Source organism: Choristoneura fumiferana, chromosome 15, assembly GCF_025370935.1.
Source record: "Choristoneura fumiferana chromosome 15, NRCan_CFum_1, whole genome shotgun sequence".
NCBI classification, from domain to species: Eukaryota; Metazoa; Arthropoda; class Insecta; order Lepidoptera; family Tortricidae; genus Choristoneura; species Choristoneura fumiferana.
In genome coordinates, this window is record NC_133486.1 from 10,151,803 (window position 1) to 10,176,600 (window position 24,798).

Here is a 24,798-nt window from a genome sequence, read left to right on the forward strand (position 1 = left end):
GTCGTATTTGTGTGAGACCTAACTTTTAAAAATTAAATTATTAATAAAAATAAATAAATATCATGGGACACTTGACACCAATTGACCTAGTCCCAAACTAAGCAAACCTTGTACTAAGGATACTAGGCAACGGATAAACATACTTATATAGATAATACTTAAATACATAATAAACATCCAAGACCCGAGAACAAACATTCGTATTAAAAAAATATATAATAATAGTAGATTATTGTCGTGGCCTGGAAGTAGGCATTTGCTGGCTGAGTATGAGTATTAAACGGATGAGCTTGCGAGTCCGTTTAACTAATACGAAGCCAGCAATTGCTATTCCAGCCGAGACTAATATAAAGCTTTTCTCAAAAATGTTGAATAATTCTGAAATAGAATAAACTTTTTCTCAAAATATATTATAACATTTAATTTTATTCCAATATTTTTCTTATGCTTTCCCGCCTTTTTTTCATTAAAAATAAACTGCAGGTGTATTTTTCCACTGAAAACACCACAAGCTGTTTCAGACCCAATAGAAAAAGTCCGGAGTTCCAACAAAATATCTGATATCGGCCATTAGACTTGGCTGTATACGACTTGTGCCAACATTTCCATGGCCTTTTTAACTTAAAAAAAAATGTGACTGATTGCAGGCGCGCTAATTCATTATTGCAGGCGATACACCGACGAGGCGAGGCACCGACTTCAAGCTAGTACTCGTAGGTAACTAGAAAAGGTTCCATTTTTGTTATTTTTTTATTGGAGTCGGTTTTACTTTTTTGTTAATAAATTTCTTTTCTCAAAAATGTCCGTAAAAGTTGACATTATTCTTTACATATCAGAAGGTGAAGTGCATAGTTTATGGTCAGCGAAAAATCAGTCACAGCGCCTGCAATCAGTCACATTTTTTTTTAAAGTTAAAAAGGCCATGGAAATGTTGGCACAAGTCGTATACAGCCAAGTAATGGCCGGTATCAGATATTTTGTTGGAACTCCGGACTTTTTCTATTGGGTCTGAAATAGCTTGTGGTGTTTTCGGTGGAAAAATACACCTGCAGTTTATTTTTAATGAAAAAAGGCGGGAAAGCATAAGAAAAATATTGGAATAAAATTAAATTTTATTATATATTTTGAGAAAAAGTTTATTCTATTTCAGAATTATTCACCATTTTTGAGAAAATCTTTATATTGGTCTCGGCTGGAATAGCAATTGCTAGCTTCGTATTAGTTAAACGGACTCGCAAGCTAGATAAGATAATCCCTCTGATTATCGTCCTGTGTCCATCCTATCAGCGTTTAGCAAAATATTCGAAAAAATAATGCTGACGCAAATGATCTCGCATTTTAATACCCATAAAATCATGCATCCACAGCAGTTCGGATTCACAAAAGGCAGGTCTACTACAGACGCGGGTCATAGTTTAGTTAAATTCATATTGCAAGCTTGGGAGGAATCACATGACGCTATAGGTGTATTCTGCGACCTTTCGAAAGCTTTTGATTGTGTGGATCATGATACTTTAATTTGTAAGTTAAATTTTTATGGCATTCGTGGCCTCGCTTTAGAACTCATTAAATCTTACCTCACACAAAGAAAGCAAAAGGTAGCGATTAACGGAACGGTATCGGAGGGATCTGTGGTCGAAATGGGAGTGCCTCAAGGATCCATTCTTGCCCCATTCTGTATCTTATTTATGTAAATGACCTTACTTATATGGTAAGCCAAAAGTCGGGTATAGTTATGTTTGCTGACGACACGTCTTTACTGTTCAAGGTTAGTAGAAAAGATACCGACTTCATTGAGCCCAATGAAACCCTGTCCGTGATATCCGCATGGTTTGCTGCCATAATTTGTTACTAAATCCTAAGAAAACTAAATGTATTAAATTCTCGTTGATAAATTCATCTAGCTCGAATTCAGTTTCTAATATAAAGTTAAATGGTCAAACTATTGAATTTGTAAAATCAACAGTATTTTTAGGAATAACGCTCGATTCTAAACTACAGTGGGGACCTCACGTCACAGCAATCGCGGGTAGATTGAGCTCTGCTGCTTTTGCAGTTTGGAAAATACGGCAGCTAACCGATGTGGCGACGGCACGGTTGGTGTATTTTGCTTACTTTAATAGCATTATTTCGTACGGCCTTATTTTATGGGGATCTGCTGCAGACATTGAGTCAATTTTTATCTTACAAAAGAGAGCAATTAGAGCAATTTATAATTTGAAGACGCGTGAATCTTTAAGATCTTTTTTTAAGGAAACAGATATCCTAACCCTGCCGTCGCTTTATGTTTTTGAAATAATCATGTATGTTAGGAAGAACATATGTGATTTTCCCTAACGTCGATAAGCCAAAGGCTACTAGAAACACAGGGAAGCTTAAAGTTCCATCTTACAGACTGGCTAAAACCAAAAAGTCTTTTCTGGGAAATTGCATACGTTTTTATAATAAAATTCCAAAAAATATTATAAATGAAACGGATACAAAATTCAGATCTATTGTCAAGAAGACATTAATATCAAAGGCGTATTATAAAGTTAATGATTATATCATGGACAGGGATATTTGGAAATAATTCCGATCCGCATTAGCGATCCCTTCAAATAGCGAACCTACTGTGTTAAAAATAAAGTTGTGTTAAATACTTGTGATGTAAGTATACATATCATTTAATAATATTGTAAATCTGTTTTAAAAAAATATATATATATACCTCGTTGAGTTTCTTGCCGGATTCTTCTCAGCAGAGGTTTTTCCGAACCGGTGGTAGATTTTTTTTTGACATTCATAAGTGCTTGTTATAGCCTAAATTGAATAAAGATATTTTGACTTTGACTTTGACTTTGACTCATACTCAGCCAGCAATTGCCTACTTCCAGGACACGACAATAATCTACTATTATTGAATGTAGAAAATTAGCCTGGAGTAAATTAATTTAGTCTTAATTACAGCTTTAATATCTTCTACTGTACTCGTATTTTCATTGAGTAGGTAAAATTTTCACCACTTCCAAATGGTGTTACAGAGTGCCATTATAAAATTATGTTCCGTGCTTTATATTATAAACTTCAGACCTTTCCCTGATGTCACCGTGACGCGTAAACACAACGCGTAACATCTCTGAACGAGGTTTTTGCTAATGGATGGGACTCTTTATGGTTTTTTATGGCAGGCCTCTTTGCTGCAGGCGAGATACCTACGAAACATTCGGGTAAATTACGGGCACCATGCCGAACGGCACTGGGACGAAGTGCAAATTTCAAACTTCGTATCTTGCCGTCCCGCTCACGCGTATATTATTAGATACGAATATGAGAGAGACGGTACGATACGAACTTCGATTTTCGAATTTCGTTGTTGGCCCGCCTGGGGCATTACGTCGTAAATGAACCCTCAGGGATGATAGAGCATCTGCGGTACGAGATGTAATAAATATGGTACAATTCCGATGTTTGCGACCGCGACACGCGACCGCATCCGGGTCGCGCGACCGACGACTTATTTCTAGCATTAGGTACCTCACCGAAACATCGTGGCGGTGCTTTCAGTCGCCGCCACCAACAAAATGTATACAGGTCTATGGCACAATACGTATATATGGCATAATGGTATATATATATGGCACAATATGTTACGTATATTGTGTCTATGGTCTTGGCTCTCACTCAAATGGTATCTCACTTGGTGTCCGATTGATTTAGCAACATTTTGGCAGCGCAACCAGCGTAGACGTATTGTAGCGACTCCTAGCGCCATCTAGTGAACAACAATAGAAACTCCGACCATGTTCTACATCGCGCTATCGAAGTTTCTCAACGCGGTCGCATATATACAAGTTCCGACGCTCTTCCTTCGGACTTCGGTCCCCAGGCATAACACCTGCCTAGAGAGAGATCTCTCTATTGGAGCTCCCCCCCACAGTATGCATCCAACGTTACTGGCAGCGCCGTCGCATTTATTGCGCCTCCCTAATTAGTGTGACCAGTGTGCTACCGCACTCACTCGGCCACCAGCCGCGCTACCAGTGACGCTACTTTCCCCGCGCAATCCTCAGTCGCACACGCGATTCTTTTCAGCAATTTACGTGTCCCTGTGTTGGCTCGATTTGGTACCTTAAAGGCAACACGATGGCGCGACTGATTGCGCCGCCATGGTGTCCCGAGGCCGTATTGCTTAACGTTTCTGAAGCTCGCGATCGCAATCAAATTGTTAAAGCAATGATTTGTAACCTCTGTAGTAATAGTTTTAATATCTATGGTTAAAGGAAGAAGACTTTACGCTGTTACATTTGAATTTGTCACTTGAATGATTTGTGTTGTGTATGAGAGTAATAAATATAAATCCACGGTAATCCATTGCATATTATTTAACATGGTAGCAGAGCGGTAAATAAAGTAAATAAAATGAATTAAAGATTGTATACGGTGAAATAGTTTGAAGAAATAAAGTAAGATTAGATTGTTTTGAAGAATGGCGAACGTGAGAGAAGATTGTCCTATACAAATTTTCGATGGAAATAATTACGATAAATGGAGATTTAGACTGAAACTACTCATGGAAATGAAGAGATGTTATGAGGCAATGATAAATGAAATGAGACCGGAAAATATAAAGGAAAATGATTGGATAAAAATGGATTTGAAAGCAAAAAATTTGATTGTCACCAGTGTTACGGACAGTCAGCTTGAAATAATTATATCGGAATCGACTGCGTGGAGCATGATTACAAAATTTGATGCAATATATCGAGTTAAGTCAACTGCAAATAAGTTACTGTGCAAACGTAAGTTATTGAAATTAAAAATGGCGGAAGATGACAACCCCGTAGATTTTTTGAATTTATTTGAAAAGAATATTAACGAATTGAAGAATGCCGGTGAAGAAATGACTGAAGATGATAAATTGAATCATTTATTGTTGTGTTTACCAGAAAGTTACACACATATAGTGGATATTGTTGATGCATTGCCAGCGAAAGACAAGTCAGTTGAGTATGTGAAGTCGAAACTAATATTAAATTACAAGAAAAAAGAAGAGAATGAGTCTAAAGGACTAGAAACATTTAATATTCAGAAGAGAATGTCTCAAGTAAGAATAAGAAATTGTTATGGCTGTAACGAGCCCGGTCATTACCAAAGAGATTGTCCAAAAAATATGATAAGGGAGCAAAATGTACCAAGATGGCAAGGAAACTATAATATTAGGGGAAATAGCAACATTAGAGGAATATACAACTGGAGAGGAAAAAAATTATAGAGGCACAAGAGGAAATTCGAGAATGATGTCAAGAGGTAGAGGTAATTTTTCAGGTACAACACGAGGTATGACACGAGAATGTTATTATAATCCAGCCCAGGATGATACGACTGGAGATAATTCTTTTAATGTCGAAGTGATGACTTCAGCGAGAGATCCGGTGAGTGAAGATTATTCCAATAAAGACAATTTAACATGGTTATTAGATAGTGGATGTTCTGACCACATTATAAATAGTGAAGAATATTTTGTAGAATATAAAACTTTAGATAACCCGATTGATATTAAAGTAGGAGATGGTTTTTCTTTAAAAGCGAATAAGGTAGGAAATGTGTTAATGTATTTCTATGTGAACGGGAACTGGCTTAGAACAACGATTAGGAATGTATATTATGTACCCAGCATGAAACGAAACTTATTGAGTGTATCTTCAATTACGAGTTATAACAGTTATGTAGTTTTTGATAATGATGGAGCTAAGATTTTTAATGGGTCTAGTAATAATGTATTAGCTATTGCTGAGAGGAAAAATAAGTTGTTTATATTGAATGGGAAAGTAGGTAAAACAATTGTAAAATCATACACAACAAATAGTAACATGACTGAAAAAGAAAAATGGCATCGAATTCTTGGACATACTAATTTTATTAATTTAAATAAAATGTGCCAACAAAGTTATTAGAAGGTTTACCAGAAAGAATTGAAAATGATTATGTGCAGTGTGAGATTTGTTTAATGAATAAAATGCATAATTTACCTTTTGAAAATAATAGACAGCGTGCAAAAGATATTTTAGAGATAGTGCATACAGACGTAAACGGTCCATTGAACCCTACAGGTGTTGCAGGTGAACGTTACTTTGTATCTTTTATTGATGATTTTAGTAGAATAGCAAAAGTGTATTGCATTAAATATAAAAATGAAGTGGTTGAATGTTTTGAAGCTTATATGAATTTAGTTGAAAATATGACTGGGAAGAGAATAAAGGAACTGCGTTGTGATAATGGAAGAGAATATATAAATAAAGATTTTTACAGGTTGGCGAAAGATAAAGGGATATTCATAAATCCATGCCCTCCATACACGCATGAGTTGAACGGAGTTGCAGAAAGATTTAACAGAAGTGTCATGGATAGAGCGAGATGCTTAATTTCAGAAGCGAATGTAGATAAAAATACTGGCCAATTTTTGTGGAGACTGCAGTGTACATAGGAAATAGACTGTTAACGAATACAGTAATAAAAAGAACGCCTTATGAAATATTTACTGGAAGAAAGCCCGATGTGTCAAAAATGAGAATAATTGGAAGTAAGGTTTTTGTGAGAATTCCTGAAGCAAAAAGAACGTCGAAACTAAATCCAAAAGGAGTTAAAGGTATTTTAGTAGGATACACAAATACGGGATATAAAATATTAGTAGACAATAAAATGACTGAAACAAGACACGTAACATTTATAGATGAGACTGCTAGAGTGATTGAAAATAATGAAGATGGAAGTGAAGACGAAAATAATGAAGTATTTGAAGACGCGGTTGAGGGTACAGGAGATCAATTGGCACCACAAGAAGCTAGAGAAGTGATTGAATATGGAAGACCACAGAGAACAAGAAAAGTGCCAGAAAAATATAAAGATTTTGTAGTTTATGTAAATACTTGTGATGCGACTGTACCAGAAAATGTTGAAGAGGTATTGCCAATTAAAGGAGTATTAGGGGATTTAGATGTTGAAATTAAAAACGGTATAAATATATATGAGGACAATACGGGGGCAATTGGTTTGGCTAGAAATGGGAAGTTTTCCAAGAATTCGAAACACATTGACATAAGTTACCATTTTGTGAATGATTACGAAAAGAAGGGGTTAATTAATGTTCTGAAAATATCGACTGATAATCAGATAGCTGATATGTTAACAAAAGCTTTAGGAAGAATTAAGTTTCAGAAATTTAGAGAGTTATTAGGCATTAGAGATGATAAATGTGTACTTAATTATTAGTTTGAATGTATTTAATGGGTTGTAAAGGTCACAAATCAAGGAGGTGTGTTAAAGCAATGATTTGTAACCTCTGTAGTAATAGTTTTAATATCTATGGTTAAAGGAAGAAGACTTTACGCTGTTACATTTGAATTTGTCACTTGAATGATTTGTGTTGTGTATGAGAGTAATAAATATAAATCCACGGTAATCCATTGCATATTATTTAACACAAATCATAGTTTTTGTATGCGAAATCTGTCATTTAATGAGGGCTATCGCGTATGAATTCGCCACTAGAGGCGCTAGTGTAGCGTGAGGTCTCCGAAATGTCAAATCTCATAGTTTTTGGGTGAGCTACGCGGGTTTATTTATAATTAGAATAATTTTGTGAATATTTTGCAATATCTGAAATTAATTATGGCAAATATGCGTTCCGGGGCAATGAATGTCTGTGTTTTGAGACAGTTTTGTCTTTCGGAAACCTTTGTCCTCCCTTTTTTCCGAACAAAACGGGGATTATGCAACACTGTGGCATGCTCGATATTTTTATGGTACGGTTTTAAGGTGTATTAAGTATGATTTTAATCTAAAGTTTGTTTTTACGCCCGTAATAACAGACTTTGAAAGCCATACTTAAAAAACAACAGTGCGCCATCTAGTGAGACAAAAAACGATAGCCCTCATTGCGACCACGAGCGTCAGAAATGATAGGCAATACGGCCTCCGGTGAGATATAGCCCTAGTTACCCGATGCGGTCACTTCTATCGGTTTGCGGTCGTCTGTCGTAGTCGCCAACATCGACAATTTATTAAACTCAAACTCAAACTCACAACATTTATTGACAACAAAAACACACTACATCACAACAAAAACACAGTAAAAACATAAATAGGAGAAGAGAGAAAAATTAGAGACATTGTGCTGTAGTGTATGCCAAAAGGACTCAGCTCAGCATGTGCCGTAGCCCTGTAACCAGAGCTTCAGCGCTGGTTTTCAGCTGAACCGCGGCGAGAGCAACTATGTAATAAATTCATTACATTAAGGAGCGGCCATAGTAATACCGCTGCTTAAAAAACGGTGACGGTACGGAATCGCAGTGACGTGCCGTACCTAAACGTCAGGACTTTACCGAACAAAAGTCGTGACGTCGTCGTCACTGCGATTCCGTAACGTCACCGTTTTTTAAGCAGCGGTATGGCCACCGTGTGGCAACTCCAGGTATATGAAAATTAAATATCTACTGGAAACGATTTAAAAAGAATTTATTTCGAAATGGTTTTCGATTTACTATACATTGTAAAGAGGAGATGGCGGGACGACTTGGGCGCACGCATATCAAGTAGTGGCAGGAGCATGCTCTCGATAAGGGCGAATGGCGGAAAAAAGGGGAGGCCTTTGCCCAGCGATAGGACTTTTTAAAAGGCTAACAAAAATATATTTTACAATAAAAAAACTGGACAAGAGCGTGTCGGACACGCCCAAGATATGGTTCCGTAGTCATTACGAAAAAAAGTCGCTAGATTTTAATAAAAATTCGCACTTTAAAGTTGAATATTTCGCAAACAGATAACTGAATCGAAAAATCGTCTTGGCAACCCCCCAATGGGTTTAAAAGACCTATACAACGATACTCTATACCATAGGGTTAGTCGAGAAAAAAAAATCACCCCCACTTTACGTCTATGGTAGGTACAGTCGAGTTCATAAACTTGTGAGCAAAAATTTGATCAAAAATATCTGAACACGCTTCTACGCCGTTAACAATAGAGCCGTGTTCAGATAATTTTGATCAAATTTTTGCTCACAAGTTTATGAACTCGATTGTATCCTAAAAAAAAATTTTGTTTTTTATTTTATCACTTTGTTGGCGTGACTGATATGTATATTCATGCCGAATTACAGCTTTCTAAAACTAACGGTCTCTGATCTTAGCCGCGGACGGACAGACAGACAGACAGACAGACGGACAGACATGGCTAAACTAAAGGGTTCCTAGTTGAAATTGGTGTAAATTGTCCAACTATCCATTTATTGGTGGAGCTTTTTCTAGCGCACAGCTCTGGTGGGTATGCAGTCTTAAATACATAAAGTAGGGTGACGTTTGACGTGGGCTCAGTTACACGCACCGCTGGGTACATGGATTTATTGATAGTCCTACGAGACCTATCTGAATGTATAATGTAGGTCGCATTAAGACGGAACACGTCTGAAACCTGTCCTGAATGAATGAAATATCCTTAATGTATTTTTTCAAAAAGTGTGCACAAAATGTGTACTCTTCCAGGCATCGGAGACTACCTAATGAATCTAATCTAGTTATTGTCTTGAATGTCCATTTTTGTAATGAACAGAGGGTCTGCCAAATTTTTTGGGGAAATTGTATAAAATAGTCCGAAGCTGTGGAAATAATTACGTACAATCGAACCAACTGAATCGAGACCAGCTGCACCTTTTCACACAAAATGGTAAAATGACGTCGCGTTGCTTAACACGGGCATTCGTTATGAGACTAAGGGGCTGTTTCACCATCCATTGATTAGTGTTAACTGACGGTTAAATGTGATGCCGTCTCTATTTGTTATGTTCGAATAGAGAGACGGCATCATATTTAACCGTCAGTTAACACTAATCAATGGATGGTGAAACAGCCTCTTCATGTAAGTTTTACGGTGGGGCAGGAACCAAATGGTTCGAATAAGCACCTAATTCCGAATCTTGACGTTTCACCGAAAATACTTTTTCCTAAATTATTATTTTCTGTTTCATATCGACGAATGTTTTTATCTCTCAAAGTGTAAGCTTTTCAGGATATTTCAGGAGTATTCTGTAAAACTCTATGAATTAGGCTAGTTTTATAACATCTTGAAGTCTTAAAGTTTAAAAAAAAATTGTTCGCCCATATGAAATATTTTTATCAAAAAATTAGAGAACCACCTAACTCATATAATTCTAGTCATGATAGAATCCCTGCTCAAACATGTGGTATCGTGATAAACTTTACTAAAGACGCTCGAAAAATACCTATCATGTTAAGTAAAGTATGCTACATTTGTTTCTCCTTAATCCGTCCCCACCCAACATTATTTCGCTTTGGCGCTTACCAAATTGGCTTATCTCAACAAACAACCCAAATTCAACCTTTTATGCTAACATCTTTAGACCCAAAGTTCAGTGGTAACCTTAATACAATATTCAATATGAGAGCAGCATAAACTTTGTAGCATCACGTAGAATCAATTCATCAGTAAATATGATTGATTATTCGGCTGGACGTGGGGAAGCTATTTTATGATACTGAACTAATAGTAGATTATTGTCGTGGCCTGGAAGTAGGCAATTGCTGGCTGAGTATGAGTATTAAACGGACGAGCTTGCGAGTCCGTTTAACTAATACGAAGCCAGCAATTGCTATTCCAGCCGAGACTAATATAAAGCTTTTCTCAAAAATGGTGAATAATTCTGAAATAGAATAAACTTTTTCTCAAAATATATTGTAAAATTTAATTTTATTCCAATAGTTTTCTTAATGCTTTCCCGCCTTTTTTCATTAAAAATAAACTGCAGGTGTATTTTTCCACCGAAAACACCACAAGCTATTTCAGACCCAATAGAAAAAGTCCGGAGTTCCAACAAAATATCTGATACCGGCCACTAGATTTGGCTGTATACGACTTGTGCCAACATTTCCATGGCCTTTTTAACTTAAAAAAAATGTGACTGATTGCATGCGCGCTAATTCATTATTGTCGAGCTAGCGCGCCTGCAAGCCTTTTAATTTTTTAATTTTTCGCTGACCATAAACTATGCACTTCACCTTCTGATATGTAAAGAATAATGTCAACTTTTACGGACATTTTTGAGAAAAAAATGTTCTACATATGATGCAAATTGGGTTGGCTGGCAATATAGTGATAAGTACTGATAACTCAAGGCCAAGTCACGAGGTAATTTTCTCATGAGTTATCGGCTCGGTGATAGTTTTTTTTTACTTGGGTAGTGATAATCCAAGTTTCTACACCTACCGGTTTTATATGCCTTTAAAAGATTAACGTGACTGACTGGCTGGCTGACAGACAACGCACAGCCTAAACCACTGGATTGGATACTTGAATTGACAAATATATTCTTGAGGAGCATAGAGATACACTAAGAAGCGAGTTTTCAATAGAGATAAACAGCTAGTAATTTTTTTACACTTTCATAATAGCAAAGTCGTGGGATGAAGCCAGTCTCTAATAAAACTCAAAAATAAGTTAAATTCATAAATGATTTAAGCTAAAATAAAGAGAAAAACATTGATAAAGCGTATTTAATAAAAAAATATACTCAACACACCAGTCTGTACTTATCTTGTAAAAATTCCACAATTATGAATAATTAAAAATTTCTTTACACAATCCGTTTAGTTGAGGTCACAAATAAAGCAAAATTCAAAAGGCACTAGAATACCCCGAACATTGATTTGAAAACCGTTTCAACATTTCTTCTTGCTGCTACCTCCTGATCCACCCACACCTTCACTCGCCAACTGCATAGGTTCTATTTCTGCAACTGGTTTTTTGTCCAACTTTGCTATGAGCCGTTTCAGTTTCGCTATCTGTACAGCGGGATTTAACCCTTTCGGGCAGACTAGTGCGCAGTTCATAATAGTGTGGCATCTGAACGCTCTGAAATCATCTTTGAGATCTTCCAGCCTTCGTTCCGTGTCACCATCTCGAGAGTCTATGACCCACCTGTACGCGTGCAACAGGGACGCAGGACCCAAGAACCTGCGCCCGTTCCACCAGTAACTAGGGCAAGACGTAGAGCAACAAGCACAGAGAACACACTCGTACAGACCAATCATTTTCTTATTATCTTCAATGCTTTGAGCGTACTGGCCAGTACCCAAAGGAATCGTATTGTCCCGCACCAGATAAGGTCGTATACTGTTGTAGCCGTTAAAGAAATGGGTCATATCCACCACCAGGTCTCTTATTACGTACATATGGGGCAAAGGCAATATGGTGATTGTTTTCGCAGGAGGTATCGCCGTTATGCAAGCTAGACAGTTTTTACCTTGCAGGCAAACGGCGCAGGAGCCACAGATGCCTTCGCGACATGATCTTCTGAAAGAGAGAGATGGGTCTATGTCCTTCATTTTGATGAGGGCGTCTAGCACCATGCCTCCGATTTTGGAGACGTCAATGTTAAAGCTTTGTGTTTTTGGCTGTTCTTTTGACTGTATGCCGGCAAAACGGTACACTTTGAAGGTCCTCGGGTCTGGTGGTTTGTCGGTAGCTTCCTTCGAGTCAGTTTTACTTGGCGGTGCTCTAGGCTTGTCACTTGACTGCTTGTTACCTCGTCGTAGACACAGCTCGACGTGGAATTCGTTGAATAATAACCTGGTATAACGTTTTGATAGAATCTTTGGCATAGTTGCAGATGATTGCTATTATAAAAACAATTATCAAAATTTTTCACCGATATTAGCTTTCTAATATACGTATTGTCTGGTTGAAGTGTGACGTTGTCATTTGGAAATGTTTTTAAAAATGTCAACGATTAATTATGCGATCTTGTGGTTTAAAACAGAGTTCCTATTTATTAACAAGGATGACAATATTTTATGTTATTGTTCTTAAGTTTATGACAAACAATTTATAACGGAATATTATTGATTGCACATCAAATAAATAATTGCCTATCAAATTATACTCATCATTTATATATTTTTGTACTTCAGTACAGCTGGGCTACTACGAAACTCGAAAATCGAAGTTCGTATAGTACCGTCCCGCTGACGCTTATATTTTTAATACGAGAGTGAGAGGGATGGTACGATACGAACTTCGATTTTTAACCGACTTCAAAAAAGGAGGAGGTTCTATGTTCCAATGTTTGTATTTTTTTATGTATGTTCACCGATTTGGGTTTGGGCTTAATGGAATCGATGTGAGATGTACTTTGGCTAAGAATCACTAAAAAGTGAGAAATAAAGATTTTTTTTAACAAAAAAGTATTTAAAACCGACTCCTAAAAAATAAAAAAAAATAACAAAAAATGGAACCGACTACAAAACCCTTGAAAATATTTTTCTAGGTACCTACTAGCTCGAAGTCGGTGACTCAGCACGACCCAGCAGGAGTGATTGAAACCCATTGTATTGTATGTAAGTGAAGTAGACACCTATTGTTCCACTCCTGCTGGGTCGTGCTGAGGCACCGACTTCGAGCTAGTAGGTACCTAGGAAAATATTTTCAAGGGTTTTGTAGTCGGTCCCATTTTCGTTATTTTTTTAATTAGTAGGAGTCGGTTTTTTGAGTTTCGTAGTACCCTTATGTTTTTCGTGTACACGCCTATAGAAACTGATATCAGTTTGTATGGGCGTGGACACGAAAAAGAAGGCGTTATTTCCATGTCGGTATTATCTGGGCCGGTAAATAGTGTCACCCCCCAAATTGAATACCGGTATTTTGACTTTCACTATTCAGAAGTCCAAGCTAAAAGCTTCTAAGCTACCCCAAAAGCCACATACAGTACCAGCCACATCAGTAAACAACGAGCTTTTCTCCAGGGCATTGGTTAAATTATGAACGTTGTCTGCGCTGATACCGTTCGTGTGATTTTCCGTCGTCTATATTGTTTTAACGTTCCTATTTAGGGATAACATCAGGCGCTAGACATAGTGCTATCTTGGTTGGAAAGGTCTACCAATAAGGTATTAGAAGGAATCATCATGCGTAATGATGTTGATTATTGAGTATCGATAGCTGTTCGATGTAAAAATTGATAGATACCTCTATCGATAAAATGATATCGATATAGGTAGGTAGCTATAATTAAAGATATCTTTACACTTTAGTACCTTGTCACTGTATACCGTAATTTGGTACGAAGATACTTTGACTACCTGAGAAACACATAGCAGTATAGTTTTTATCCCGGATAATTGATTAGTTCCCGCGGGATAGTGATGAACGAATTCTTCGCAGACAGAGTCGCGGGCAATAGCTTGTATAGAAAAAAGAACTTTCACATAATATTGGGCAAGAGATTTAACTTATATTATAATGTCTTCTTACCTAGAAACCCTACTTACTCCTATGTCGCTAAGGGCCTTATCACACTTGCGGTTTGCGGGCGAGTTGAAAGCGAGGCGAGCGCGCAGCAGCTCGCTGAGAGCGTGTAACGAATTCGCGAGCGTGTAACGATTTCGTCGCGTACTCGCGGGAAAATCAGTATGGCATCCCAGCTTTAGGCGCTGCGAACTCGCGACGAACCCGTTACGCGCTCGCAGCAAACTCGCCCGCCGTCTCGAAAGGTCGGGCGGGCGTTCAACTCGCCCGCAAATCGTAAGTGTGATGAGGCCCTAAGGGTTCCATAAAGGGGTGAAAGTATCCCACAAAATTACCCACATAATTTCCTTAACGGGTAAGGTCTTCAACTTTTTATTGGAATTGAATGAATATTGTCATTACAAGGGTTAATACCGTGATATCAACCCTAAAGGGTTCTATTTATTATGTCGTGACGACGTCGCATTTTTAGTTTACGCATTTGGATGAATGATTTTATCAACTATTGGAAAAGAAATAAAACGATTCAAGCCTAAAGGTAAACCAAAAATATATGACTATTGTCAAGAGGGCGCTATTGTTCTTATTTATATCGAAAATACAAACTGAGACATGGGTGCACAGAAAAACCAGAAAAAGAGACCAGCGCTGGGAATCGAACCCAGGTCCTCAGCAATCCGTGCTGCGTGCTATAACCCCTACACCACCGCTGGACAGGAATCTAGACACGAATTTTTCCTATGCATACATATCGCAGGTTGCTTATTTCTACTACGCTACTTATGCAGCAGCACTTATTTATATGGCAATAGTTCAGCATGCGAGAGGGATTGAAGACTGCTGGGGGAGGCCTTTGCCAACAGGCACACAGATGCTGAAGACTGAATGGGGAAAAAAAAATATGTATTATGATTTAAGTATTTTGTATGTTTGCATCTGAATAAAGAGGCTTACAAACTGAAATATAGATGCACAGAAAAACCAGAAAAATAAGACCATCACTGGGAATCGAACCCAGGTCCTCGGTATTCCGTACCGCGTGCTATACCGCTACACCACTGATGGTCAACGGTACCGACACGAATCTCCCCTATGCACCTCATATCTCAGCTTGTTTGTTTCTTATTTAGCCACTTAAGCAGTGACGCTAGCGACATCTATGCCGTAGCCCTCATCGAGAAACTTTTTCGGCACTCCATTGGAACTAACCGCTCACCCGGACAAGAGATATCGTTACTAAGCAATCAAATTAAGATTGTTTTTTTGGAATCTTTTTGTATTTTTTTTAATATACAAAAAAAAAGAATATACAAAAAATTGAAACTTGATTTGGGATTCAATATCTAGTCTACATTTTAGAATTGCTCATTATTACACATAGATATTTTCATATACTTATCAGAATTACATAAGAAAGAAGTTGTCTAAACTGACGAAAAGCGGCAGTGTTTGATATAGTTACATTTAGATACTTAATGGATGATTATAATCAGTAACCGATAATATATGTATAGATCATAATCGAATTAGTGTATCATGTTTCTAAGCGTAGGGTTTTCGCACAGAAATAATTATTTTAAAATATTTCAATGATATTTCCTGCCTTGTGCTGGTAATAGGGTAAAAGTTACCAATTATTTGACGTATCAGCAGCGTAGTCAGCAGCAGAAGTGGATACACACGACTACTGCGAAGATAATAAGAGAGTGTTTAAATCCTTTGAGCACCACAAACGCTCATCGAAGACTGCTGCTGACTATACCTACATTTTATTACATGTTAAAACAAGATTCGTCCATAGATTGCGTATGGTAAGACCTAGCCATAACATCACTTATTTGCTATCGTATAATTTTTTTTTCCAAAGTTATATAACTGAAATTTTGCAGTTCATTGAAAATTTGTCTGGTTTTCAGAGCAAAAAAAAAGTGTTTTAGGGTTCTGTATCCAAAGGGTCCAAACGGAACCTTTATTACATACTATCACTCACGTGCTCATCTGTTTTTTGTTATAAGAAATGTGTGCTAAACTCGATACAATTTAGACCTCGAGAGAGAGTTTTGATAGAGGGGTTTGCGAGAGGCGGGGGGCCTGGGGTGTGTTTTCAGGTACATTGTTTTAAAAGATGAAACCGATTCGATATGGTTTTTTAAGTACCTACTATTGTTTTGACAAACCGTTTATTTAAACGAAACATTACTTCTATATCACCTGTGTGTACATAAAGTAAAGTATAAAATATCATGGTAAAATTCACTTTTGAGTACATTAGTTTCGGTATATTTACAATAAAATTCCATACAGGATAGTTAAACAGTTGGAGACATAAGAAACAATGAATGAAAGAAATACCTGTAATACGAGCAAAAAATTAAAACATAGATCCACCTCATATCTCGAGCATTAATCCCATTTTCCCCTCGACGTGTCTATCCACCCTCACCATACCGGCTCGGGTGACTATATGAACGTCTCGGGTAAAATGGCTAGTTTTATGCCCTTGTTGTACAATCTACTATTGTTACAAGTGTATTTAAATCATCGGTGTGTTCGATTCTTTAAGCAATTATTTCGGTAATATAAAGCAAAGACCTGTACGCTTATCTGCGAGACGCAGTTGAGATAAAATCAAATTAAACCAATAAAAACGTAAGAGCGAATAATCTTATCACTTACTACTTACACTTCATTCACTATGAAGGTCTTATTCGTTGTAAGTGTGTTGTTATGTGTCGTCAGTAGCTTGGCTAAATCTGTTAAAGATGGTAAGTGGGTCAATCAACTTTTTCACCGACACTAATCCGCGACATTTTTCAAGCAATTGCAGATTTTTGTAAGTAAACATGTTTTTTCCTGTAATTTAATAAATGTTGTACATGAATACATGCCATCCTACGTAAGTTCAACCTATTAAACCGTGAAATATCTTGTTGGAAGTACGATTTTTTGGTAACTCCAGAGACAATTTTGGTAACGCAGGAGACGCCCAAAGTGTCAGTAAAATAGTCGATTGGCCCAAGTATAGTTACAGTCATTGAAATAACAACAAGAGGAGTAAATGTGCTATCTTTTGTGTTTTCTTCCAGAGGCTACATTGTCTAATGCGTTGACGTTCGCAATCGCATTCATCATCTCTATCTACCCTCGTCTTTAAAGACACTGTATACAGTGTGACAGAAAGAAGTGCTGAAAATGAATGTGATTCCATTATTTACTACACTATTATTACTACAAAATTGTCATAATGACATTTACATATACGTAATTCGTTAAGCGTTGTCCTATAGACAAATTGTTTACTAAGATAAAGTTCCATCATAGTAAAAGAGAACAAATATGCACACTCCGACCCTTTAGGAGACTTAACTGCCTACTCCGGTGCGGACGCCGACGTACCAAAATAGACATCGACGACCCTAATCACCCACAATTTGTTGAGACAATTTTTTTATTCTAAGAATAAAGTCAAAGTCAAAGTCAAAGTCAAAATATCTTTATTCAATTTAGGCTATAACAAGCACTTATGAATGTCAAAAAAAATCTACCACCGGTTCGGAAAAACCTCTGCTGAGAAGAATCCGGCAAGAAACTCAACGAGGTATATATATTTTTTTTTAAAACAGAGTTACAATATTATTAAATGATATGTATACATCACAAGTATTTAACACAACTTTATTTTTAACACAGTAGGTTCGCTATTTGAAGGGATCGCTAATGCGGATCGGAATTATTTCCAAATATCCCTGTCCATGATATAATCATTAACTTTATAATACGCCTTTGATATTAATGTCTTCTTGACAATAGATCTGAATTTTGTATCCGTTTCATTTATAATATTTTTTGGAATTTTATTACTTTTCAACAGGATCGTCAAGCGGCGTAGTATTCTGTTACTATGGCTCGTGGGCTAATGAGAGGCCCGGAGTAGGTCGCTTTGGGGTCAGTGACCTCCCTCTGGATCTCTGCACCCATATTGTTTACTCCTTCCTTGGTCTCAACGCAACTGGAGATCTCACTTACCCCACCGAACAGACGCTGGAAGGCAAAAGCAGTGAGTGTGTATTCGTTTCATTAGATAATGTGTTCTGATAGCTTTTAATGATTCACTGTTAATAGGACTTTCGTATAACTCTGTAGAATTGATTGACCAATTTTGATTACGAATCAAAAAATAATCAAATACATCAACTATTTATTTATTTATTCTAATAAATTTCACAGCATAAGAATAACATATAATCCTAATTCTGTGAAAAGAATAAGCAAAATAAATAATACAATTTACATAATGATAACATTTTACCAGCAATTTTTTTTCTTCTTTATATTTTTCTAATTTATTCATTGGCATAACATGTGCCTGGTGAGAGCTCTATTGTGGCCTAAACCAACTATACCTAACCTACCTAACTTAAAAAAAAAACTCACCCCCATCGTTTCCAGCGCAAAAGCTTTGACCAGCTCCATCAATACCACCATCGAACAGTAATAATACTACAACACTAAAACTAACAATAAAAACTAAGTTACGTAAAACCAACCAAAAACCAACGAGTGTAGTGGCCAATCAAGCGCCGTAATGTAAAATGAAACTTGCATGATTTTTCTTGCAGTTCTAAACTGGGGTTAAGCGAGCCACCCACTCAGTTTTGACCCAGAGGTGCCTGCGCATATGCTTTATGTTATTTATGCTTTTTAGACGCTGTTGCCGATTTGATCGCGTTGAAGCAATCGAACTCAAATCTAAAAATCTTGTCTGCTATTGGTGGATGGGATGAGGGATCAGCAAATTTCTCAACGGTAAAATTGAGGTTTTTCCTTTGATATAGTATGAATCCAGTTACTTAGTAATTTCCAAACAATACGTCTTATTAGCACCAGAGTACACTTACAGGATTTATACTAACAATTAAGTCAAAGCAACTGGATCGTGATGTACCTATGGCCGTATTGCCTAAAGCCGAGGTTAGACTTGCAAGAAAAATAGTGCAGGTTGTATTAGGTACATTGCGGCGCTCGATTGACCACTACGAACTCGTTGGCTTCACGGCCTCGCAATGTAAAGCAACTTGCACGATTTTTCTTGCGAGTCTAAACTCGGCTTTACGCTCTATCTCTCGCAATAGCATTCACCATCTCTTCTCATCATTCATTGTTATCCTCATATAATGTGTGACAGAAATAAGTGATGAAAAAGATCATGACTCGAGGGCCCAATTGCAACAAAGTACAAGCTAATGTTATTAGCGATAATGTATTGAAATTCACTAATACTATTTGCTTAATTTGTTAAGCAAATGGACCCTGGTATGTTAGACAATAAGGCCTCAGGCCGTATAGTCTAACGTCGGGTGTAGACTAGCACGAAAAATCGTGCAAGTTGCATTACATGGCGGCGCTCGATTGACCACTTCAAACTCGTTCGCTTTTTCGGCCTCGCAATGTATTGCAACTTGCACGACTTTTTTTGCTAGTCTAAACCCCTGACGTTCGCGATCGCATTCTTACTCGTATCTCTTTCTACCCTCGTCTTATACCGTGTGAAAGAAAGAGGTGGTGAAAACGTTCACAGTAAATGGCATACATCTGTGACGTAAGTACTCGTAGTGAGAATATTCAATTTTGGTGTCATGGCGCGGTGTTAAGAAATCCATATCGTTCCTTATCTAAATCATACCTATATTAAAGGGGAGATTCTATGTGGAAATTTCAGTTTTCTAGGTCCGAGGAATGAGATTGGGTGGTTAAGTCTATTAGCATTTAGCGTGTCGGTTTTTTTGACCAACTTCACAAAAAAAAACAGGGATTTAGGTTCGATGTTTTTTATATTTCTCGTCAGGTGGTGAACAATGATACTTTACGAGCAACTTTTGTCAGCAACCTTTATAACTACATCGACACCAATGGCTTTGATGGTTTGGATCTGGATTGGGAGTACCCTGCACAGCGTGGAGGAATTGAATCTGACAAGGTAAGGACACAATGTTCTCAGAGCAGAGGAAGTTGATGAAAGAAAATAAATAATTTGAAGAAAAGTTCTTGTGTGTAAGAAATTCTACCGAAGGAAGCCGCAAAAAAAAGAAGTTTGCCGTCACTGAATGCTTAAGGTTTCTTCTCCGTCATTATAATTTCCATGTCTACGGATTCCCATGTATTCTAGTCTCTTATTCCCTTACATCATACCCTGAATGAATCGCGTTCATGTTGAGTTCCCGTCGTGAAGGCCCGAAAGGCATATAAAAATGGAGCAGCAAATTTAATTTATCTCAATTTTCAGGAAATGTTCGTGACTCTTGTCAAGGAATTGAAATCAGCCTTTGAACCCAAAGGCTACATACTGACATCTGCTGTCGCAGTCACCCAGACTCACATTGATTTGTCGTATGACGTACCTGCGCTCACCCAGTAAGTATTACTTACTCTCTTTTTCTCTCTCTCTCTCTCTCTCTGGTTGTATCCATCATGACTGATGAGCGTGGTTTATGAATACGCTCCCTCTATCGATTTCGGTCCTCACATAGTCGTTAGAATTTCTGAAAAGAGTCTAAGTCTTTAAGCTACTCGAATTTAGAACAAGAATAGATAGAACCCGGAAGACCACGCTAAATTTGAAGAGATGCATACCTACTCAACACTGAGAATGGACTCCCAGTTTAAAATACAACGTCTAGATAAATCTGTCTGTCATGTGTACTACCACTACCATGTGAAATATTCATATTATGTACTAATTTCACCCCTTTAAGAACTGAATTTCGAGAAATCCTTTCATATTTCTTGTTTATATCTTAAAAACAACACCTTTGAAAAATAAACAGTTTTCTAGGTCCAAAAGTTTAAACAGGGCGTTGATGAGTTAGTGAGTCAGATCTTTTCTTTTGATGTAACTCTATAAGGTCCATGTTTAGTTTACCTAATCTAGTTTAGTTATATCCACAACTTTCTCTAGGTACCTGGACTACTTAAACCTGATGCTGTACGACTTCCATGGTACTTGGGATACTGAGACTGGTGTCAACGCGCCCCTCTACCCTCAACTGACTGACGATGCCAGCCTGAATCTGAATGGAGTAAGCTACTTTATCATCATTATATAATTCTCCAATCTTTACGTCTCACTGCTAGGCACAGTCTCCTCTCATAAAGAATAGATCTCCTCTCATTAAAAACTTCACAAATACCACTGAATAGCTTCGACCACCGTCATCATCATCATCAGCCGGAAGACGTCACTGCTGAACAAAGGCCTCCCTTTTAGAATGCCACAATCACCGACAACACGCCACTCGTATCTCACGATGTCGTCAGTCTATCTAGTGGGAGGCATGCCAACGCTTCGTCTTTCGGTACGTGGGCCTACTCGAGGACTTTTCTCTCTCCTTTCGTTATCGGTTATATCTCGACTACATTACTAGGCTACCACGGTTTTTACAGGAAAAAAAAACAGATTTCTTAAAATACATAATTTCCTATTTGCAGAACCACTCAGTGCACGTGTGGCTCGAGAACGGCGCTAACGCTTCCAAGTTGCTGATGGGTCTCGGAGGCTACGGCAAGTCCTTCACCTTGACAAGTCTGAATAACACTTCCACTGGTGCACCCTTCACTGCTGCTGGAGCTGCTGGGCCCTACACCGAGGAAGAGGGCATTCTGGCTTATTATGAGGTAATAACAATCATCATCAGCTGGAAGGTCAACTGAACAAAGGTCTCCCATACAACGCCACATTGAACGACAACTCACCATTTCCATCCACCGGCTCCCCGCAACTCTCACGATGTTATCAATCCATCTAGTGGCAGGCCTGCCAATGCTTTGTCTTCTATAGTTCGTGATCGTCACTCGAAGACTTTTTTCCTACAACGGTTAAATGACAATAAGTGTTTTATTATTTAAAACTGTCTAGATATTCCTCTACATCACATCGTGATGGTAAGTACAGACGACACAAACAAACATCACTCCTGTTTTCTCAAATGTTTACTTACACGTACTCGTACTGTCTCGTATTAATTAATCAAAAGCCCAGTTTACCTGGAAGAAAAATTAGGCAAGTTGCTTTACATAGCTAGACTGTAAAATGTCAATCGAGAGCTGCAATGTAATGCAAGTGCACTATTTTTTTCTCAGATCTAAGCTGGGCTATGAAAACTACTTACAGATTTAAAAGTTGCTATAAAGCTTGCCAGTGTCGAATAAAGCATTTTTTTTTCAGATCTGTCTAGATCAGAAGAACAATTCTTCAGAATGGAGCATCACTGAGGTGACTGGGAACTATGTTTACGCCAACAAGGACTTATTGTGGGTTGGATATGACAACCCCAGCACCATTTACGTTAAGGTATAGTTTATGTTTAAAAACAACATATTTTGTTTATTAATTCCCGGGATAAGATTGCAAAAGTTTGAAACATTAGATTGTCCAAATAATCATAAACTCAAAAAAAAGTTACTGGGTATATTTATACCACATCCGGGACTTAAATCTTGATGATATTGCTACAAATACCTCGAAGTTTCGAATATCTCATTGCGACGGCGGTCACCATAGAATAACACAGCCACTCAGCCACTGTAATGTAATCAAAACGTCAAAGTAACCAAGGGTAGAATATCCATCCATCTGGATCTCATGTTCAGCTATAGTCAATAGTCGATTTATTCAGAGGGTTGTTAGATGACAAAACAAAATTTTTTGCAAAAAATTGTCATGAGTGTGAAAATCGTGAATGTTAAAAACAAATACTGTTTTTACAGGCCCAATACGCGAAGACTATGGGATTGCGAGGCATCATGTACTGGGCTGTGGATCTGGATGACTTCCAAGGACTATGTGGTGACAAGTTCCCTCTCATCACCCAGGGCATTGCTGGCTACAACTCTGTCTAAATCTTCACTAGCTTAATTTCCAACCAGGCCAGGCTTAATAAAGTTTTTTCTTCATGACGTTATTCAATTGGAGCCTCTACAAATTAATAATTATTTTATTAGACATAAGTAATTTCAGTGTAATGTGAAACGGATATTAAGAAAAATTATAATTAACTAAAGATAAATTAAACGAAATTGTAGCTGTTCTCGAGTATCTTTTTACAACCTTGTATTAACTTGCAATGTTTGTATTTTTCTATGTAGGTAGGTAACCAGTACGAGGGCTGTTCGATAAGAAAATAAAATCTTACTGGTCGAAAATATGCATACAACAGTTTTTTTATTAGTGGCGGGAAAACCCAAAAAAGAACATTTCTTCATTTCAATTCAATTAAAAATTAACGGTATACACATGCAAAGCCGCGAGTAGGGACTATTTTAAATACAAATTTTAATGCGAATACTTATCTATCAAAACATAACACCTAACAGGCGAACCCTTGATCGCGATAGTAAAAACACTTTGCAGGTGCGAAAGGGAGGTGTCCTAAAACAATATTGACTGTAGGGAGTGTGACCCATAATGTAAGTAACGGACGCAGTCACAAGCTATTGTGGTTTATTTCACGTCAATAAATCAGCGAACAAAGTAAAGTAAAATCAAAATTATGTTTCATACAGTAAAGATAGAGCTATATTTCCAAAAAAATAATTGAAATAATACGATATTATGGCATTTGCCGTCGCTTACAGCTTTTTAAAGCAAAAGCTAGGCAGCTTATGGAGTATTGTTCCCATCTCTGGGCTGGAGCACCCCAGTATCAGCTTCTTCTATTTGACCGCATCCGACGTAGGGCTGCTAAATTTGTCGGCAACCGGGCATTCTCTGACCGTCTTGATCCTCTCCTTGAGGGATGTTGCATCTCTCTGCATCTTGTACCACATATATCATGGGGTGTGTTCAAATGAATTATTCGGATTGTTGCCTGCAGCTAGGTTTCACTACCGTACTTCGCGTCAGTCATTTCATCCTCACCACCTTGATGATTGGCAATCTAGCACCGTCCACTTTAAGACTTTTAAGACTTTTGAGGGGGTGAAGCAGGCTACGCGGTGGAGGCGAATGCGGGGTGCCCCGCGCGTCTGTCGAAAACGCAAAACTTTTTTCCACGCACGACAAAATTATGGAACCAGCTTCCTGGCACAGTGTTACCGGAGCGGTACAACTTAGGGATCTTTAAAAAAACGAGCTCAGTCTCTCAAAGCGCAGGCAACGCACTTATGACACCCCTCGTGTTGACAGGTGTCCCTGGGCGGAGGTGATTGCTTCCCATCAGGTGACCCCATGCTCGTTTTCCCCTCTTATATAATAAAATAATAATACATTTAAGACTCTCAAAGCACTGGTTACGGTTTTGTACTAGTGCTGCACTCTGACGGGAGAAAATTTCAATAATATTCCCTATTATGTCCCGTCATTTATTTATTTTATTTGTTTTTACCCGACTGCGAAGATGGAGGGTTATGTGTTTGACGCGTATGTATGTATGTATGTATGTCTACTCCTATGTCCTCTCGTAACTTGTCAACGGCTGAACCGATTTTAATAAATGATACGTGATAGTTTTA

At 37.7% G+C, this 24,798-nt stretch overlaps 2 protein-coding genes across 2 annotated transcripts; one reads left to right on the top strand and one right to left on the bottom strand.

Moving 5' to 3' along the window:
- Positions 1–11,527: 11,527 nt before the first annotated feature.
- Positions 11,528–12,739, bottom strand: LOC141435577 (succinate dehydrogenase iron-sulfur subunit-like). The gene has a single exon (XM_074098302.1). The coding sequence runs from the start codon at positions 12,648–12,650 to the stop codon at positions 11,709–11,711; it is 942 nt and encodes a 313-aa protein (XP_073954403.1). The 5' UTR covers positions 12,651–12,739; the 3' UTR covers positions 11,528–11,708.
- A 4,237-nt stretch (positions 12,740–16,976) lies between these two features.
- LOC141435489 (acidic mammalian chitinase-like) lies at positions 16,977–23,375 on the top strand. The gene is made up of 9 exons (XM_074098181.1): positions 16,977–17,057; positions 18,164–18,349; positions 18,998–19,098; positions 20,138–20,269; positions 20,576–20,703; positions 21,248–21,368; positions 21,778–21,963; positions 22,514–22,639; positions 23,056–23,375. Exons 1-9 carry the CDS (start codon positions 16,988–16,990, stop codon positions 23,185–23,187), a joined length of 1,182 nt encoding a protein of 393 aa, XP_073954282.1. The 5' UTR covers positions 16,977–16,987; the 3' UTR covers positions 23,188–23,375.
- The last annotated feature ends 1,423 nt before the right edge of the window (positions 23,376–24,798 follow it).

Excerpts from the sequence above, each read along its gene's own strand:
- LOC141435577 (XM_074098302.1), bottom strand. The coding sequence starts at position 12,650 with ATGCCAAAGATTCTATCAAAACGTTATACCAGGTTATTATTCAACGAA.
- LOC141435489 (XM_074098181.1), top strand. The coding sequence starts at position 16,988 with ATGAAGGTCTTATTCGTTGTAAGTGTGTTGTTATGTGTCGTCAGTAGC. Across the intron at positions 17,058-18,163 it reads GGCTAAATCTGTTAAAGATG|GATCGTCAAGCGGCGTAGTA; the intron begins GTAAGTGGGTCA and ends ACTTTTCAACAG. Across the intron at positions 18,350-18,997 it reads GACGCTGGAAGGCAAAAGCA|ACGCTGTTGCCGATTTGATC; the intron begins GTGAGTGTGTAT and ends TATGCTTTTTAG.